Below are 21144 nucleotides of genomic sequence, written 5' to 3'. Positions count from 1 at the left end.
TGATCCACAACATTTCACACTTCTTACACCTACTTACAAACAGAATTTTATTTTTTGTAAACTCCATACTGCAAAAAAACAATCCGATTATTAGTTTCAGTTTAGTTGTTTTGAGTGTTATTTAAAATTAAAAAACAGAAACTAAAGTTAATGTGCAGGAAGAGGGGAAAGCACTTAGTTACTAACAGTTAGCTCCTGGTTGCAGTTTACCCATCAATGAACTGACAACTCTCTGAATCATTGAGATTTTCAAGAAGACCTAAAAACATGATTCTAAGACAAGTTCTTCTATAAGGAGCATCTTTGTTAATGAAAAAGTGTGAAAGTCAAAGGATTATATCCTGAAGTGACAGTTTTGATTCTGTTTGGTTTGACTGTGACTCGTCTGATTAAAGTGGACTGGGCTCATCTTGGTCACTGATTCTAGTTTTTAACATCCCACCAGTTTCCCCCAGCAAAGGTCAGCCGTTGAAACAATTCCTCTGATGTATCTGCTGAGTGGAGAATTTATTTCCACCTCTAACCCTCGCTGACAGACAAAGGTTCTGGTTTTTAAGAAAGTCTGATAGGAGAGTCCCAAAGACCTGCAGCATTAGATAAAAACTACTGTTTCATCATTTATCAGGAGGCCATCTGTGTCCATCTGGAACGAGCATCTTTGAACAGGGTTAGTGGACTACGACACCAACTATCAGCCACCTACAACACAGTCCTGAGATCCTTTGACCTCCATCCACACCTTGACCCGTGTGATCCTAACGACTCACATGAGGACAGGGTGGGTTAATGGCTCTCAGGACCACCTCCAACAAATATACCTGGGACTCCCCAGCCAGCCTATAGACTTGAAGAAGCCTTTCAGATGAGAAACGTCTTCAAGAAACCTGAAACAAGTCCAGCTGAATTCAGCTGTACCACCTAAGACTAACATGACCAGGATGACTGAGAACCAACACAGACATTTACACTGGTGGTTACACAAAGAGTTATACACATGTAAGCTCTCACCTTTACCTGAAGACTGTGATCATGTCTATGTAGAGTTTAAAGAATAAACAAATAAACTAAACCAACAGCAGTGTGCAGGTATTCTTGATGTACATGTGCCTGCCGAACAACAAGTTGCCACAGCTGCTGTCATTGGGTAACTTCCCCTTCACGACAGAGGCTGCAGTGGGCTATTATTACCAAGATAAAAATCTGGTTTATTTGGAAAGGTGTGACCTCTGTTTCCTCAGGAACTTACAACAGCCAAGCTGTGGCAACTTTTATTATTTATTAATGTTTAGCATTAAACATGGTAGGGCCCAGTTCTGCTAAATTAACTTACCATTTAATGTGATATCCTCACTGAATTCATCACCACATTCACTCTGACTTAATCTCCTTCAGCCTCTGTCTGACAAAGCTAAGAGGATATCCATTCCAATCCAGTTAAACCCCAGAACATAGTGCTGCTGTATGTGTTAGTATGTGAATATTCATCATGAATAACACTGCAGTTTGTCCTCCCATAAATGTCTGGGGAGTTTATGCAGCCATCAAATATTCAGTCAGATAATCAAACCTAGTCTGTGACGCCAGGCCTCAGTGCGCCTGGATCCCCGCCCTTGCCTCCCACCCGGCTTGCAAAGCACCCAACCCCAATACCCATCTCCATGGGTGGTGGGCCCACGTGGTGGTGGCACAATGTCACATCTCTGGGCCGAGCTTGACTGGGCCCCATGGTTGCAGGCTCGACTACCAGACGCTCGCCGGTGAGCGCCACACTTTGCTTTGGGAGTCCCTACCAGGAGCTTTTGTCCCTGACAACACAGCTCCCAGGATCACTGGGACACACAAACCCCTCCGCCACATTAGGTGGCAATTCTAGGAGGGGAGGGGTGTCTGCATCCTCGGCACAAAGTCAGATATGTTTTCAGTGGGTGTTGGACTCTGCCAAGGGTGCCCCTTGTCTCAGATTCTGTTCGTGATATTCATGGACAGAATCTCAAGGGTGGCGGGGCTCAGCCTTAGAGAGGGGGTTAGGGCCCAGACATCCGGGAGAGGCTTGGAGTAGAGTTGCTGCTCCCTCAAGTCTGAAGGAGCCACATCCTACTGGGAGTAGACCTCAGGGTAGACCCAGAACTCGCTGGGGGGATTATATCTCATCTGGCTTGGGAAGGCCTTGGGATCCCCCAGGAGGAGATGTCTGGAATACCCTGCTTAGCCTGCTGCCACTGTGAGCTGACCCAGGATAAGCGGAAGACAATGGATGGATGGATAATCGAAACTAAGTGTTAATCTAACACAGCAGTTTCATGCCTCACCCCTACACCCCACCGTGTTGTTGTTGGTGTAGGGGTGTAACAGGGGTGTAACATCCCAACATCCCACAACAGCTGAGCTGTGGCAACATTTCTTATTTTTGAAATTGTTTACTTATCTCCTTTGATCATCTGTCAGGTGGTTACTCAACATCTGAGCTGAAGACTGTTTTAGGAAGTTTTAGGTTTTAGGACGTTGCTGAGTTTAAATGTAATAATAAGAAGTGTGACACCTATTCATTCTTAAAGAAAAGATGATTAAATTTGTACAATCTAACACCAGATCAAGGGAGACTGTGTTGTTGTCTATGATGTGGTGAAAATATGTCACATGTGTCCCCTGTCCTCTGCTACAGCAGCAGATGTCTCAGACTCAGCAACAATAAACATAGTTATATTTCTCTTGTTGACACTGCTAAACTTTCTTTTAGCTGCTCGTCCTTTACAGCTCATAATTTTAAAAAATGATTAGATACAAAATGAGTTCCTTGTTCCTAGCTTGTTCTACAGAACTAGTTGAACAATATGTTAAATTTCAGATGTTTATTTTGAGTCTGTATCTCTAACATTATCTAAACTACTCCCTCCACCCTCTGCCAGGAAAACAACCCAATAATCATCATGACTGGGCATTTTTTGACCTGTTCAGGACGAACATCATCCGCTACATCTACTGGCATTAATGTGGCTTCATTCATTCATTCAAACCTATATTTAAACCTCAAAAATCATGTGACTTTCTGTCATTTGCAGCAACATTGAGATGATAATAATAAAATAGACAAAGTTAAAAATTCAGACTGAAAGCAGTTACACACTGAGGTGGTTTGAGATAAGAACAGTGAGAGTGCATTCAGGATCATTTCATGTGTTTGATACACATGAGTTCAGTACAGTACTGTGGTCCAGTCCAGCACAGATGTTATCTGTGTAAAGATGATCATGACATGAAAACTGTTACCACTGCCTTTAGTTGTACTTCTTGTTTTATTTTGGAATCTCTGCCTGTTGTGTTTATGGTTGTTTTTTTTTCCTGCCTGTGTGTGTCTTCTGCCATTTTGATTGTTTTATTAGTTTCACCTGTGTCACCAGAGTATTTAGACTCTGTGTCCCCTTTTGCTCTCTTTTGTTTCCCAGTGTTCTCCTGGTGTTCCTACCTGCTCATCGCCTCCTTTTTTCATCACTTTATTCATTAAGGGTTCCTCTTTATCTGCCCTTGGGTCTGTTTTGGGTTTTTTGCCCTGAGTTCTTTCTGCAGCAGCAACAAGTTTCTGTCTTTTAAAGTTGGTTTAAAACACTCAGCTTTTCTCTGCTCCTGAATCCTTATCAGTTCTCCTTCACATCTTTGACCTCAGGATGTTTTCCATCCAGATTGTGGATCAGGGGTTAAAGGAGAGTTTTGACTGTTTGACCTCAGTTCTGGTCCAGTCCAATCATCCTCAGAGCCGAATTTTACGGGAATGTTTATGGAGTTGAAGTTAAAAATAGAGATAAAATACAGTTTGAAGATTAAAAGAATATTAATGGAAACCTGTAAGTCTGAATTATCAATTAAAGACAAATTAAGAAGAAATGTCCTCAGTGATCAAAGATGCATGAAATATAATATAATTAGTGAAGAATTGATTTGTCATTAAATACAATTAAGATCAGATCAGTCAGTTATTTCTAAAAGACAAAACCTTTTTTTGGTCTTTTATTTTTTTTAGGTGTCACAAGCAAAGAAAGGGTTTTTTATTTTTATCTTGTTCTATGCAGATAAAACCTGAACATAAAGTAGATTTTACTGATAGTATCTTTTCCTGGATAACATCTGAATTGCAGTATTTGTTCTTGTGATGATGTATTTTTCCAGTGTTTTGTTGGTTGGTGGAGCTGTGAGCATGCCAGCTGAGAGGAAAAAGCCTGATGTTGCTGTGCTTCCCCCTGCAGGCCAGAAACTACACAAACTACAGACCTGATACTGTAAAACTGTTCATTATGAGTCAACAACACTGAGCTGAAAACTGACAGGATGACTCATTATAAAACTTCCTCATTTTAATGACAAGAGTCAGAGTTTTTCCTGTTTTCATGTGTTGGAATCAAACTTCACTTTATCTTCAGAGTCAACCAGAAACAATGAAAACTCTCAGAATGAAACTGGAGATGATTTTTTTCTGAGCTTCCTCTGGTTCCACATTTACAATCTGACGACCACACAAACTCTAACTTTCCCAGCTGAGTTAAAAAAGTTAGTCCGTTCATTCCAGAAAAAAATCCATTTGATTTTTGTGTGAAAGTGATTATCTTGTATACATCTGTTATTTATCCAATGAGGACAGGTTATTTTAAGGTTTGTTAACTTTGCAACAATTCTAGTTTAGTAATTTGATGTTTTGTAAAGTCAGAGCTGATCCTTATTTACCGTCTTTTTTAAACTCCCGAGGGTGAAACATGTAAACAATCTAACATCGTCACCACACTGACAACACAACATATGGATCCAAGATAATCACTTGTTGCACTTTAAATTGATTTTATAAAGGATGTTTGCATGAGATCGTTGTGCACAACATTGATCATGTTCATACAAAACATTGAAAACATGAATTTTTGTAAGCTAGATTTGGATTTTGTTAAACAAGTTGTGTTCAAAACATCTGATTCTTTGTACAAGAAATGTAACATGTGCTCACAAGGTTAAAAGGAAACTTCAGGAGTCTGAGAGTCTGAGTCTCAGATTTTCAGTTCTAGTGAATCTCATCTATCAGTCATGTCACTGAACTGAAGATGTTCAGTTGCTTCCATCTTCATTTGCAGGTTGGCAGGAGGTAATATTTGGACTGTTTAGTGCTGTTGTCAAGTGCTCAGTCACTTGATGGGTGGTTGGTTTTTGAGGTTTATCTTCTACTGACGGGGACGTTGCTCTTTGATAGTGTTGAGAACCTCCTCCAGTTTGGACTCCATCTTGACCAGTTTGTTGTCAATGGTGCTGATGTCAGGCACAGACTGGACTTTATCAGCTACTGCTCTACACCACATCTTTCATTACACTTAGAGACTGTGTTACAACATTTAGGACTTTTTCTGTTTTGTCTTTGGTGTCTTCGGGCAGGATTCTCTTGAACCTGTCAAGGGCTGAGAGGTCGGTGGAGGTGGAGTCATGTGACTGAGCAGAGGAGGTCGTCCAGTAAAGAAGAAGGATCAGTGAAGCCAAAAACATGGAGGTAGACCACTGTGGAGATGCCATCACTGCAACACAGATAACATAACATGGGATATTTTCCTTAATGCTGTACATTGAAGGGTAACTCACCCTCCCTTCACAACCTGCTGTTTTCTAGAAGTTTTCCTTATTCAAACGGAGAGTTTTGTTTGGTGCACAGACTGTGATTCTGTCCAGGGCAAATTTGTGAAACTGGGCCATAAAACCAGATCAGTATCCTGCTAATGAAGCCCACATTGGACAGTTCATTAAGATTTACATCATGTCCTTTGATGGATGTGTATGTCTGACCTTCATACCAGAGACCAGAGTTCACATCCCATCACAGACCTGCAGGAACATTTGTCCCTTTATCAACTGAACCATGGCCATTCAAGTGTTTTTATTGTCTGAGCCTTCCCATACCTCACCTATAATTTAGAGAGAGAAATGGGGAGAGGGAGGGGAGGGAGAAACTAACCTGAACATCATCAATAATCTTTGGTAATATTTGGTTAGAAAAGATTTTTGAACTTTATCAAAACAACATTTTCAGAACAAAGTTTAATTGATGTGTTGTAGAAACAACTGTGGAAAATGTTTTTGTGAGAAAAACATTAACATTTAAATATGGAACATTTTCACATCATTGGATGAACACTGTGAAGTAATGACACAGTTCATGACTGTGGACAGAGCCTGGACAGGTTAATAACATCACAGCCTCATTATACTGACTTCACTGGTGTGTTACATCTTTTCTCTGTAAGCTGACTGTATGAAGCAGGTGATGACAAATGTTTCTCTAACTATAACCAACATTAATATTCTATTGATTTAAAATGATCAAACAAAGATCAGGTTTTAGTTTCTGTCTTATGCAAACAAACCTTAAAGGATCAGAGACCAGTGAAATGTAGCATTTTTATATCAAGTTCTCATTCAACAGTATTTAATATTTTCCCAGATCTCAGAACAAAAGAGTCATGAACAGAGGGGCAACAGTGGTAAAAGAAGAACAACCTGTGGTCAGTCATGTTTGTCAGTCAAAGACTCAGTCATGGAAAACCAAAATCAAAAGACCTGAAGTTTCCACTACACAAGTGAAACAATGCAGTCATTCTGTGTCAAACCAGACAGAATCCAGGAAAGTGATTTCAGCACTGTCTCAGGTTTTTATCAGAGTTTGAATCTTTAATGTTCAAGTCCCAAAAATTAGGCCTGTAAAATATATTTGGATTCTCACATGTTTAAAATTATTATTCACAGCCTTAACAACCTTTGTAGGATGGAAGACAAACATATTCTCAGTTTGACTGAACCATTAACAGATTGTACTGCAGCCTATTGATTTTCTATAGAGCAGATTTGAAAAAACAGTGATACTGAAGGTATCATAAACCTGGACCTCTGTACATTATCTGTATGTAACTATGTTTAACTGTACGATCCCTGTTAGATAAATAAAAAGACCTGAGAAGAGGCTTGGAGAGCTGGATACTGGTCCAGAAAGGTGTGGCTGGTGGAGCTGATCAGCAGGTAGTCTGGATGGTTGTTGGATGATGGTCTGTGACCACAGTCTGGAGGCTGTTGATCTCTGAGCTCCACACAGCACAACCAGTCATTCTTATCAGAGGCTGACTGACCACACCTTCCCTTCAACCACATGATTCTCATCCACTTTGGAGCAGGTGGAGCTGGAGGCACAGAGGTTTACCTTATATGGAGAAAGGACAGAAAGACGACTGCTTAGATGACTTATCTGAACAGACCAAAACCACAAAGAGACTCTGTTCAAAGGTCTGAACCACCTCATCTTTACCAGTTAGAAAACACCACGTACAGAAGATGGCAGATGTGAATTGTAGCCATGAGACAGTGGTTTACCTCCCTTCTCTCTCTTATACACTGAGTATACACACTAATGTTGACAGAGTCTGAACCTGCACTTAGTTCAACAGGACAAAGAGAATCAGAATCAGGGTCTGGTGGGTGATACACCTCCATAAACCAGTCAAGTTTCAGGAAATATGGTTACAGTCTCCCCTTCTGTTCCTGAGGTATGGTGTTGAATAATGGACAGAAATGTTATGATGTCACACTGAAGCTAACCTTTGACCTTTTGGATAGAAAATATCATCACTTCGTCACTTTAACCTCTTAGGCTTCCAGCAGAAATTAGTCATAATCCGTACATTAGTTATGACCTTCCACCTTTGACCAAAATCTAATCCGTTCATCTCTGAGACCAAGTGAACGTTTGTGTCAAATTATAGGAAATTCTCTCAAGATGTTACTGAGATATTTTGTCCATGAGAACAGGACAGACAGACCTCCTGAAAACATGATATCTCTGTCTGTTACTGGTGCAGAGGTGATCAGTAATCTGTATAACTGTAGGTGTCAGGCTTCTAACACAGCACAGTGTCTCTGTTTGTGATAATCTCCATCAACAGGCCCAGGACGACCCACCCTTCATGTCAGGGTCATCACCGGTGACCAGAGTTGGGTCTTTGGCTGCAACCCAGAGACCAGACAGCAGCCTTCACAGAGTTAGAGCTGCAGACCAAAGACAAAGGTCCAGTACACCTGCATATTCACATTCAGTCTGATAAAGAACATCCAGTAATGAAAGGACACTAGAAACTCTGACAAGTGGAACAGTATTTGAATAGACAGCAGGTTCTGTTTGCTTAAACACACAGAGAGAGGCTGATGGTGCAGCTGAGCAGCTGCCTCCATCTTTAAACAGGCACTGTAATGTTGTTGTATCTTTATAAGGAGGATAATGATTAATCTGCAGCTTCACATGATGGAGGAGAACGGCTACTACTGCTACTACTGCTACTACTGCTACTGCTACTAATACTGCTACTACTACTACTACTGCTACTGCTACTGCTACTACTGTTACTGCTACTAATACTGCTACTACTACTACTACTACTACTACTGCTACTGCTACTGCTACTACTACTACTACTACTGCTACTACTGCTACTGCTACTAATACTGCTACTAATATTGCTACTACTACTACTAATACTGCTACCAATACTACTACTGCTACTGCTACTACTACTACTTCTACTACTGCTACTACTGCTACTACTACTACTGCTACTGCTACTGCTACTACTACTACTACTACTACTACTACTGCTACTACTAGTACTACTGCTGCTACTACTAGTACTACTGCTGCTACTACTACTTCTGCTACTACTGTTACTGCTGCTGCTACCTCTGCTTCAGGTCCTTAACCTGCCCTTTAATTTTTTTAGAGTGAATGAAAAAATGAAAACTTAAATGAAGTGATAATGAGCAGTTTTACTTTCAGGCTGATTCCATCAAAGTAATCAAACTGATTTGTTGTGCTGTTGCTCTGTCGTTATCTGAGCTGCAGTTTAAACCTGTTGTCTGGGTCAAAATCACATGACCTCTGCTGCGTCCTCAGAGTCTGTAGTTTAGTCTGAACCAGCTGCTGTATCCTGTAGAGGGTGCTGTTTCAGAGGTTTTGACTTAACTTTAACTTGTTAAACTGCAGCTGGGCTCAGTGACAGAGCAGCAGCCCCAGGGAGTCCAACCTCACTCTACTCAACCAAAACTGATGTAAACAGAAAAACAAGTTCTTACCTGTTCTCCAGATCAAAACAGGTAAAACCCCGTGACAAAGTCTCAGAACTGTTTAAAGTAGGAAGGCCAGCTACAGCTGCAAGAGGCTGGCCTTTCAAAAACCTGTGGCTTCAGTCAATCAGATCCCAGAAAACCTACAGACTCATTCACAGCCAAACCCACCCCCCACCCCACACCTCCTCCAATACTGATCTTGGCCACAAGAGGCTGCAATGCACCACGTCCCCAGTCTAAATGGGTGATTTTAAATGTCTCCATGAACTCTAAACACAGAGTCTGTGTATTGTGTGTAAGCATGTTACGTAACATAACTATCATGTCTTTCTTTTGGCTGGAAATGTGTTTTACTGAGTGAAGGTTGTGTGTTACAGAGGCTTTAGGAAGTTGGATGAGGTCATATAAAGAATGACAGCATCAACAGGTCAAGGTGGATGGATGGATCAAACACAGGACGTCACCCAGGAGACTGGGGTTTGAATCCTGTTAACTTATTATTTTAAGTATTTTAATTATTTGTATTTTAGATCTTTCTGAAAGAAAGCCTGACGGCAAAAATGTGCCCGGAGACGGGGGCGGTTAACACTTACTATGGTCCACCAGGATTTGTCTTGGTGGTCTTGATGGCCGACTTAGAAAAATTATCTTGGCCCCACCAAAAAATAATCATTTTTAAAAATCTCACTTGCCTTTCAGGGCCTCTGTATTTTTTCCTGTTTGCATGTGTTTGAATCAAACTCAAACTAAGCTGGAGATGATTTTTAATAACATGACATCTGCTTCTTTTACAATCACAGACAAGAGCAAAGAAGTGAAGCACATAGAGATGATGATGATGATGATGATGATGATGATGGGTCAGTCCTTGGGGGTCAGTCTTTTTGATTCAGATTGAATGAAGTTAAAGAACAAACTCTGATCAGATCGAACTGTCCTGGATTTGTGATTGATAAGTGATTTTTTGAGTATTTCTTTGATTGTTAATTTACTTTAGTTATTTTAAGTTGATTCTAAATTTCTGTGACTCCACATCTATCTTGTTGATTCGCTCCTCAGTCACTTGATAGGTGGTCAGTTTCTGAGCGTGCGTTATGTTGTTGTTCCTGCAGAAATTTGCCTTTGACTGGGAGATGTCTAACCAAGTTTGTTGAGAATCTCCTCCAGTTTGGACTCCATGTTTTTCAGTTTGGAATCCATCTTGTCCAGTTTGATGTCAATGGTGCTGATGTCAGGCACAGGATGTTGTAAATCAGTCTCTGAAGCCGCGCTAATCGTAGACTCCTTTTCACATGTGTCTCCATAGTAACCATCTGGGCACTCACACAGCCAATCATTGGAGTCCAGCAGCCTCTCACACTTTCCTCCATTCTGACAGGGATCAGGGTCACAGACGGGTAAGGTTTGGGAATAATGCACAAAGAACCTGTATGCGAAGCCTTGCGACTTACAGTCGAAAGTCTGCAGAGCTTCTGGAGCTTTACCAAAGTCCTCTTTATAGCTGCTGTGCATTATTTTAAGAAACTCTCTTACAGGAACACCAGCAACCTCTCCACTGCATTGTGGTACTTGCTCTTCGATATAAACACACCCCATCCTCTCACTTAGAGGGTGGTTAACAGAATAACTTTGCCACATCTCTGAGTAACAAGAATTCAACTGATTCCAAACTTGTACTTTTCTTTCTTCCTCTGTTTTCTGAGTGTAGCCCACAGCCACAGTGATCTTACCCGCAGGGAGCTCCTTCATATTATAAAAGATGTGATAGCCAACCTGATCGGTGTTGTACACCAGCACCACCCAGTTATACCAGTTGTACTTCTCATCTAGAGCCTTTTTCACCTGATAAGCAATGGCTTGTTTGTTGTCAGGATTCATTGCTTTGCTGATCTCCTCCACATCCTTCTCCATGTACTGTGTATAGTTGTTGCGGCAGAACTTCACAGCTGATATCTGAGCTTCAGAGACATTCTTGAACATCTGGATTTGTTCAGCTTCTTTGCCTGATGGGTTAAAACCAATCAGATCCCAGTAGAGCTGGTTGAGTACCATCCCCCTCCACAGCAAGCTGCTAAAATATATGTTATATTTACCGATCTCACTGATGCTACATTTAAACTTCTTCCTCAGCAGGTCGTTGAGGTTTCCACTCAGAGACGTGCTGCTGACTGTCAGGTAATGGTAGAGGTTGGCCACACTGGCCTCAACTGCTGTGTTCTCATAGTAGTTGGTGAATATCTCTGCCAGTCGGAGTCTGTCTTCAGCAGTGTTTACCAACCCACTGTTCTCACGGAACTCGTCAAACTTCTTCCAGGCGTTGAGGATGCGGACCTCGTCTTGAGAATAGACGCTGGCGTAGTTGAACCATTCTACATCTGTTGCCAGGTTGGAGATCTGGAGGGAGAGAGAGTCCAGTTTCCTGTTCACCTCAGCAAACCCTTCTCTCAGCTCCTTCAGAGGGTTTTCTTGAGGGACAAAGGCCAAAACCACATTGACAATGGATGATACCAGACCTCCGATGACGGGTGCCATGCTGGCGATATTGGAGATCCCCTTCAACACACTTGACAACGTTTCAATGTTTTTCTTTCCAATCCTGTCGTTGATGAAATTCAGAACATCTTTTGCAGTCTGCATAGATGCTGCTACCTCCTCTCTGGTACGGAAAGGCAGGGCTCTTCTTACCCTGTGTGGTGGAGACAGGTCGGTGGAGGTGGAGTCATGTGACCGAGCAGAGGAGGTCGTCCAGTAAAGAAGAAGGATCAGTGAAGCCAACAGCATGGAGGTAGACCACCGTGGAGACGCCATGACTGCAACACAGATAACATAACATGGGATATTCATTAAGATTTACATCATGTCCTTTAATGGATGTGTAAAATGTTGTCACTAAATGAAATCCAGGCTTTTGTAAAATTGTTCCATATCAATATTCTTGTCTGGTGAAATGGTTACATTAAAGTTACCTTCTCTGAGAAAAGTTTGTTTAAGGCCATGTAACTTACATAATTTACTATATACATAACTCTGTACCCAGACAGTTTGTTAAAGTTACTCAGTCTTTAAAAGGAGGAAATGGACAGGTCTTATTTAGATGAATATATTAAAACATCATCTACAGACTTTGAACTCTTGCTTCCTGATCTCACTTCTGTGTTGGAGCTGAAAGCAGCAGCAAAACATTCAATGGCCAGAGAAAAAAAGGAACAAAGAATGGTCAGTCTCTCATTATTACTTCCAGGGTTACGTATCTATGTACCTGGGAAGAGGCTTGGAGAGCTGGATACTGGTCCAGAAAGGTGTGGCTGGTGGAGCTGATCAGCAGGTAGTCTGGATGGTTGTTGAATGATGGTCTGTGACCACAGTCTGGAGGCTGTTGATCTCTGAGCTCCACACAGCACAACCAGTCATTCTTATAGGAGGCTGACTGACCACACCTTCCCTTCAACCACATGATTCTCATCCACTTTGGAGCAGGTGGAGCTGGAGGCACAGAGGTTTACCTTATATAGAGACAGACACACACAAGTCATTAATGATTCAATGATAATTACTATTTCTTTTTCATTTCAGTGTTCTGCAGAAGAGAATGTAAACACCAGGTTTTGAGGACACTGATCTGAAAAACAGTCAAACAGAGTTTGAACAGAGACAGAAAAATGCTGACCTGCAGGTTTTTCTCTGTTTAAAAAGCCAAAGTCCTGTTGGTGGTCCACAGCATCACAGTCTTTGTTTAACAAGCAAATATTACAGATTATTCCTGATGAAATCTTTCACTTGAATGTGTGTATGAACAGTATCCATACATTTGGTTCTTTAGCTAGTGAACTGCTTTAAATCACCAGCCACAAATAGTTTAAACTTACTGGTGCTCCTCTCCATGGAAGTATTTAGTAAAAGGCAAAAGACTTGTGCTTTATGAAGAAAAACCATAATCAGCACTGAAAACACACATCTCTGAAAATATTAGATCTGTTTCTAAATGACTTGAAATGAATTAAGGTTAGATAAATGGTACATTTCTGTATTGACAGAACTGTTCTGAATGAAAAACACTGAAGTGAATTAAGGTGATTTAACACAGTATATATTTGCTTGTTAAACAAGAACTGTGATGCTGTGGACCACCAACAGGACTTTGGCTTTTTAAACAGAGAAAAACCTGCAGGTCAGCATTTCTCTGTCTCTGTTCAAACTCTGTGTTTGACTGCCTTTCAGATCAGTGTCCTCAAAACTGAAGTTTATTTCCATCAAACTTTTTAAAGACAAGTCCTAAATTGCTTCACAACAGCAACTTGCAACAATGCGTGAATGTACACAATAAAATTGTCATCATTTGAGAAACTGTCACTATAAAATAATGTGTTTATAAGAGAAATTTAAATCAAGGTCAGTAACACAGTTTGTATGAAAAGGTTTGTGCCCATTTTTCCATTTTAACACACTGCTGTTTCCCAGAGAGGTGACTCTGAAACCATCTACTGTGTAATATTTGTAGTGACAGTGACTGATTGAACCAGATGCCTTCAACAGATCATTAAAAAGATCTGTTTTCCTCTCCAGTTGATTTCCTGTGATCAGTCCTTTGTAGCACATCAGAAACCACAGTGGAAGAGAAGGGAAGGACGGACACAGCTCAGGCGGCATATGATCCTTATTAGCATGTGAGGATTGTGTCCAGTCTCAAAGAGATGATCCAAAACGCTGCAGTATAACTGCTGATAGGAAGTAGAAGAGATTCTCCTGTGCTTCTCTACTTGGGCTCCATGTAAAATCTCTTAATGGTCAGACACCATCACATTTTAAAGAGCTCAGTCAACATCAGATTATCCAAATACATCACTGTGGTTTCTAATTGCACGTCTGTCTCTACATTTAAGGTTTGGTTCAAAATGTTCCTCTTTAATAAAGCTTACAGTTAAGGCTAATGTACTGCTGTGGGATTTCCCATGATGCACCAAGCATTTATATCACATGACTGCAAGTCACTTACTTAATGTTTTCTCTCTCTTTCCTCATTCTGCAGGTATCTCTAACTCCACATCTGCCACTACTACTCAGATATCATTGCATTTTTCAGTAAAAAGCTTCACTCTTTGTTTTAGATTACATAAAAGTATAGTAACATGAACAGAAGTGTTCTGAATGAGAAATATTGAAGTGAATTTCAGGTCAAAAGCTTTAAAGCAGTTCATTGGCAAGAAGACTAAATGTATGGATTCTGTTCATACACACATTCAAGTGAAAGATTTCATCAAAAATAATCTGTAATATTTGCTTGTTAAACAAAGACTGTGATGCTGTGGACCACCAACAGGACTTTGGCTTTTTAAACAGAGAAAAACCTGCAGGTCAGCATTTTTCTGTCTCTGTTCAAACTCTGTTTGACTGTTTTTCAGATCAGTGTCCTCAAAACCTGGTGTTTACATTCTCTTCTGCAGAACACTGAAATGAAAAAGAAATAGTAATTATCATTGAATCATTAATGACTTGTGTCTGTCTCTATATAAGGTAAACCTCTGTGCCTCCAGCTCCACCTGCTCCAAAGTGGATGAGAATCATGTGGTTGAAGGGAAGGTGTGGTCAGTCAGCCTCCTATAAGAATGACTGGTTGTGCTGTGTGGAGCTCAGAGATCAACAGCCTCCAGACTGTGGTCACAGACCATCATTCAACAACCATCCAGACTACCTGCTGATCAGCTCCACCAGCCACACCTTTCTGGACCAGTATCCAGCTCTCCAAGCCTCTTCTCAGGTCTGAGTCTTTTTATTTATCTAACAGGGATTGTACAGTTAAACATAGTTACATACAGATAATGTACATAGGTCCAGGTTTATCACTGCAGCAGATGTAACTCTTAACTCAGGTTAGGGAGAGATGTAGTTAAAATGATGTGGCAATCCTTGGTCACATGTTGAGTAAGCCATAGATATGTAACCCTGGAAGTAATAATGAGGGACTGACCATTCTTTGTTCCTTTTTTTCTCTGGCCATTGAATGTTTTGCTGCTGCTTTCAGCTCCAACACAGAAGTGAGATCAGGAAGCAAGAGTTCAAAGTCTGACTATATGCAGATGATGTTTTAATATATTCATCTAAATAAGACCTGTACATTTCCTCCTTTTAAAGACTGAGTAACTTTAACAAACTGTCTGGGTACACAGGAGGTACCTTTAATGTAACCATTTCACCAGACAAGAATATTGATATGGAACAATTTTACAAAAGCCTGGATTTCATTTAGTGACAACATTTTACACATCCATTAAAGGACATGATGTAAATCTTAATGAATATCCCATGTTATGTTATCTGTGTTGCAGTCATGGCGTCTCCACGCTGGTCTACCTCCATGCTGTTGGCTTCACTGATCCTTCTTCTTTACTGGACGACCTCCTCTGCTCGGTCACATGACTCCACCTCCACCGACCTGTCTCCACCACACAGGGTAAGAAGAGCCCTGCCTTTCCGTACCAGAGAGGAGGTAGCAGCATCTATGCAGACTGCAAAAGATGTTCTGAATTTCATCAACGACAGGATTGGAAAGAAAAACATTGAAACGTTGTCAAGTGTGTTGAAGGGGATCTCCAATATCGCCAGCACGGCACCCGTCATCGGAGGTCTGGTATCATCCATTGTCAATGTGGTTTTGGCCTTTGTCCCTCAAGAAAACCCTCTGAAGGAGCTGAGAGAAGGGTTTGCTGAGGTGAACAGGAAACTGGACTCTCTCTCCCTCCAGATCTCCAACCTGGCAACAGATGTAGAATGGTTCAACTACGCCAGCGTCTATTCTCAAGATGAGGTCCGCATCCTCAACGCCTGGAAGAAGTTTGACGAGTTCCGTGAGAACAGTGGGTTGGTAAACACTGCTGAAGACAAACTCCGACTGGCAGAGATATTCACCAACTACTATGAGAACACAGCAGTTGAGGCCAGTGTGGCCAACCTCTACCATTACCTGACAGTCAGCAGCACGTCTTTGAGTGGAAACCTCAACGACCTGCTAAGGAAGAAGTTTAAATGTAACATTGGTGAGATCGGTAAATATAACATATATTTCAGCAGCTTGCTGTGGAGGGGGATGGTACTCAACCAGCTCTACTGGGATCTGATTGGTTTTAGCTCATCAAGAAAACAAGCTGTACAAACTGAGATGTTCAAGACCGTCTCTGAAGCTCAAATATCAGCTGTGAAGTTCTGTCTGAAAAACTATACACAGTACATGGAGAAGGATGTGGAGGAGATCAGCAAAGCAATGAGTCCTGATAACAAAACCGCCATCGCTGATCAGGTGAAAACATTTCTGGACAAGAAGTACAACTGGTATAACTGGGTGGTGCTGGTGTACAACACAGACCAGAAGTCAAATTTCATCTTGTATAATATGAAGGAGTTCCATTCAGCTAAAGTCACTGTGGCTGTCAGCCCCACCCTGAAAGCAGACAAGTTATTAGAAGATCATCTGAAGGAGCTTGGCAATGACTGCTTTGTACGTAAACAATGTGATCAAGTGTCAGAGCTAGAAAAACAATGTGTCCGTTTCTTTGATGTGTCTGGGCAAAGATTACGTCTACGAATCACAGACTTTGTCAAAGTGACACATGTCACCTATGGGGACGACTTTGCTCAGTTCCCAGAACCATTTCATACAGCTAAATGTCAGAGGGGTTCCAGTACATGGGGTGAACTTAGACATAAGATTTCAATGTACTTCTCCCAGAGCTTGAGTGTCTGCAGTCAGGGATGTGACAATGGAGGAAAGTGTGAGAGGCTGCTGGACTCCAATGATTGGCTGTGTGAGTGCCCAGATGGTTTCTATGGAGACAGATGTGAAAAGGAATTCGACATCAGGAACGACTCAGAGACCGATTTACAACATCCTGTGCCTGACATCAGCACCCTTGATGTCAAACTGGACAAGATGGAGTCCAAACTGCAGGAGATTCTCAACAAGCTTAATGAGCGATGTCCCCGTCAGTGATCAACTGAGGAGAGAATCAACAAGACAGATGTGAAGTCACAGAAGGTTTACAATCATCTGAAAACAACTAAAGTAAATTGATAATCAAAGAAATACTCAATACATCAGTTATCAATCACACATCCAGGACAGTTTGATCTGATCAGAGTTTGTTCATTCATCTTGTTCCCATTGGATAAATAACAGATGTATACAAGATGATCACTTTTGCACAAAATTCAAATGGATTTTTTTTCTGGGATGAGCGGACTTTTTAACTCAACTAGGAAAGTTAGAGTTTGTGTGGTCGTCAGGTTGTAAATGTGGAACCAGAGAAAGCTCAGACTCATCTGAAAATCAATAAGCGGATTAATAACTGAATAAAACATCAGTAAATCAGTTATAATTACAGTCAATCACAAATCATCATCATCATCATCATCATCATTATCTCTATGTGCTTCACCTCTTTGCTCTTGTCTGTGATTGTAAAAGAAGCAGATGTCATGTTATTAAAAATCATCTCCAGCTTCATTCTGAGAGTTTTCATTGTTTCTGGTTGACTCTGAAGATAAAGTGAAGTTTGATTCAAACACATGAAAACAGGAAAAACTCTGACTCTGAAGTTTTATAATGAGTCATCCTGTCAGTTTTCAGCTCAGTGTTGTTGACTCACTCATATTCTCATTCATTTGGAAATAAAAGAGGAACATTCAGATGGTGGTTTTAATGGATCAGATAAATTAACTGAATCACTGTATAGCTCATAATGATTCCCCCAGTGTCATGGCAGAGATAGTTTTGGACTGTGTGGAGTCCTTCATCTGATCTTTATTCACAGAAATAAAATCTTGTTAAAGTGTGACAGAGAGAATCCTGCAGTGATCTCATTCACAGTTATAGACCTGATGTTTCCTTCTCATGTTCCTCCTGAAGAAGAAGGTGGAGGCTGATTTTCTTTCTGTCCTCATCCACAGAACCTTTGGACTTTCATGTTGTTTTGAATTCATCAGAGAGAATCATGAGGTCTCTGTTATAAAGAGTCTGTATATTTGAATGGACAGTTTAACATCAGTGTCTGTCCAGGAACACTGTGGACGACACTGTCACATGATTCAATGTGGACTCTTATTGCACATTGACCTGTTTCAGTTATTTATTGGTCTTTCATTTTGTTCATGTGTGTGTGGACACAGATGATTTTCAGTTAAAATCTCAGTGAAGTCAGAGAAATTAGACCCAGAATAATCACTGTGGAGAACTCTGGCTCCACCTGGAAATCTGTATTGGAGTGGAGGAGAAGAAATGATTAGAAAATCTTAAAATGATTCCCTGATTATTTGTTCCAGTATGATATCATTCTCCTGAGTATTATTCCTCCTACAGACCCTGTCTCTTTTCTCTCTCTTCCTCTTTTGAGCTTTTTGATTTGTATTGAAGGAATCTGAAGGATTTTTCAGCCTGAATTTATTTTTGTGTGAGTTGGGAGTCTTGATTCATTGGTAAATGCACTTTATGGATATAAATTAATCTCAGTGACTCATCTTTTTACTATTCTTTCAAACTGTTGACAGGACACCTCCATCTGTAAACACAATCAGTTATTAGTCTTGGGGTTGTGTATTTTTGAGCCATGGAGTTTTAATCTTTTTTTTTTTTTTTAACTTGTCTAAAGCCCAGAAAAGTCATTTTCCTGTGACGACGTCAGGGCTGTGCTTGGTCAGGTCGTGTTTTGGAAACAGGGATCATTGTTCGGTTACAGCAGACGCAGCGTAGATGTGGAAGATTAAAGAGAAAACTGAAGAAATGACACAAAGGTGAGATTTCATTTTCACACACTCAGATATTTGGATTTTGTGGTTTTGTCTTTACTGATCACCTGTCAGACTTTGTTTTTGAATCATTATATTTCATAATTATTTCTTAATATGATGATCAGTGGTTTTCCTCTATTCCCCTGTAACAGTTCTCTTTAGGGTGTTGTAATTGACCTTATGTGTGAGAGAGAGAATACAGCACCTATAGAATATCTGCATCTTCTTCTTGTCTGTTATGACTGAAGCAGCTCTGTCTGTATGCAAATATGGAGGATAGAGGAGCCCTGGAGGGGGTGGGTATTAAAATATGTGAACACATTAGTTTAAAATTATTGGAATATATAATTTATATTATTTTATAATTGTATAATTATAATTTTAACATATGATTTTATTGATTGGTTTGTTAAACCAGAGCTGTATGAATTTCTTCTTTCCAAACAGTAGAACTTAGTGACTGGTTGTGACAGAGGCTGAAGTGTGTTCTGTTTGTTTTCTGGCTGTTTGTGAGCAGTTTCAGCACTTTCTCTGTTTTGACAGTATCCACTGCATCAGCTGTTAGCAGCAGTGGCACATGAAGCAGTAAGCATGGTAATAGCTTATTAATAATGGTAAAGTTGGGTAGTAGCAGTTGTCGTTGTCTCCTGATGTTTGACTGGATGCAAACCACAGGCTCTGAGGACGCAGCAAAGTTCATGTGACTTTGACCCAGACAACAAGTTTAAACTGCAGCTCAGATAACGACAGAGCAACAGCAGATTGAATCTACAAGTAGCAGCAGCAGTAACAGTAGTAGTTGTTGTTTTCATCTCCTAATATTTCACTGAATGTAGTAGTACTTGCAGTAAACAAAGTAGTTGCAGGAATAATAGCAGCAGCAGCAGCAGCAGTAGTAGTAGTAGTAGCAGTAGTAGTAGTAGTACTGTAGTAGTAGTGGTGGTCTCCTGATGTTTGAGTGGATGCAAATGATGGAGCTGAGCTGAGCTGCTCAGCTGCACCATCAGCATCTCTCTGTGTGTTTAAGCAAACAGAACCTGCTGTCTATTCAAATACTGTTCCACCTGTCAGAGTTTCTAGTGTCCTTTCATTACTGGATGTTCTTTATCAGAGTGAATGTGACTGTGGATCCACAGGTCTGTTCCATCAGGACTCAATCTGTGTTCGTCTGTTTGATTCAACGGGAAGAACTTCTTCTGTCCTGTGTGATGGACGGTGGAGACAGACGTTGTATGGTGACAGAGTTGGTCAGGATCAACATGTGACACCATATCCATGACATTAGTGTTTAATCACATGACCAGCAGACTTTGGCTGACCAGAGGCGTCCATGTTTGTTTGGTTTTCGGCCTCTTCTGTCTCATTAAGTGTTCAAGCTTTTAGACAAATCTGAGTTTCCCAGTCGTGATGAAGTTGACGAGTCCTCCAACTTAAACCACCATATACTTAGTTAGTTCCAACCCTCTGATACGAGCCACAGCAGTGCACCAGCTGCAGGTGTACTGGACCTTTGTCTTTGGTCTGCAGCTCTAACTCTGTGAAGGCTGCTGTCTGGTCTCTGGGTTGCAGCCAAAGACCCAACTCTGGTCACCGGTGATGACCCTGACATGAAGGGTGGGTCGTCCTGGGCCTGTTGATGCAGATCATCACAAACAGAGACACTGTGCTGTGTTAGGAGCCTGACACCTACAGTTATACAGATTACTGATCACCTTTGCACCAGTAACAGACAGAGATATCATGTTTTCAGGAGGTCTGTCTGTCCTGTTCTCATGGACAAAATATCTCAGTAACATCTTGAGAGAATTTCCTATAATTTGACACAAACGTTCACTTGGTCTCAGAGATGAACGGATTAGATTTTGGTCAAAGGTGGAAGGTCATAACTAATGTACGGATTATGACTAATTTCTGCCGGAAGCCTAAGAGGTTAAAGTTATGAAGTGATGATATTTTCTATCCAAAAGGTCAAAGGTTAGCTTCAGTGTGACATCATAACATTTCTGTCCATTATTCAACACCATACCTCAGGAACAGAAGGGGAGACTGTGACCATATTTCCTGAAACTTGACTGGTTTATGGAGGCGTATCACCCACCAGACCCTGATTCTGATTCTCTTTGTCCTGTTGAACTAAGTGCAGGTTCAGATTCTGTCGACATTAGTGTGTATACTCAGTGTATAAGAGAGAGAAGGGAGGTAAACCACTGTCTCATGGCTACAATTCACATCTGCCATCTTCTGTAC

At 40.9% G+C, this 21144-nt stretch overlaps 2 protein-coding genes and 1 non-coding gene across 3 annotated transcripts; 1 reads left to right on the top strand and 2 right to left on the bottom strand.

Moving 5' to 3' along the window:
• Window positions 1-9870: 9870 nt before the first annotated feature.
• LOC108873231 (uncharacterized) lies at window positions 9871-12551 on the bottom strand. Its single transcript, XM_018661367.2, has 2 exons — window positions 12383-12551; window positions 9871-11933 (listed from the first exon to the last, which is right to left on the bottom strand). The coding sequence occupies exon 2, from the start codon at window positions 11929-11931 to the stop codon at window positions 10261-10263; it is 1671 nt and encodes a 556-aa protein (XP_018516883.2). The 5' UTR covers window positions 11932-11933; window positions 12383-12551; the 3' UTR covers window positions 9871-10260.
• A 398-nt stretch (window positions 12552-12949) lies between these two features.
• On the bottom strand, window positions 12950-13061 carry LOC127140820 (U5 spliceosomal RNA). Its single transcript, XR_007811295.1, has one exon. It is a non-coding gene; the product is annotated as a U5 spliceosomal RNA (small nuclear RNA).
• A 1648-nt stretch (window positions 13062-14709) lies between these two features.
• Window positions 14710-17617, top strand: LOC108873232 (cephalotoxin-like protein). The gene is made up of 2 exons (XM_051068583.1): window positions 14710-14878; window positions 15447-17617. The coding sequence occupies exon 2, from the start codon at window positions 15449-15451 to the stop codon at window positions 17102-17104; it is 1656 nt and encodes a 551-aa protein (XP_050924540.1). The 5' UTR covers window positions 14710-14878; window positions 15447-15448; the 3' UTR covers window positions 17105-17617.
• The last annotated feature ends 3527 nt before the right edge of the window (window positions 17618-21144 follow it).

This window comes from Lates calcarifer, unplaced genomic scaffold, assembly GCF_001640805.2.
Source record: "Lates calcarifer isolate ASB-BC8 unplaced genomic scaffold, TLL_Latcal_v3 _unitig_5006_quiver_581, whole genome shotgun sequence".
NCBI classification, from domain to species: domain Eukaryota; kingdom Metazoa; phylum Chordata; class Actinopteri; family Centropomidae; genus Lates; species Lates calcarifer.
This window is presented reverse-complemented; position numbering and strand designations above follow the sequence as displayed.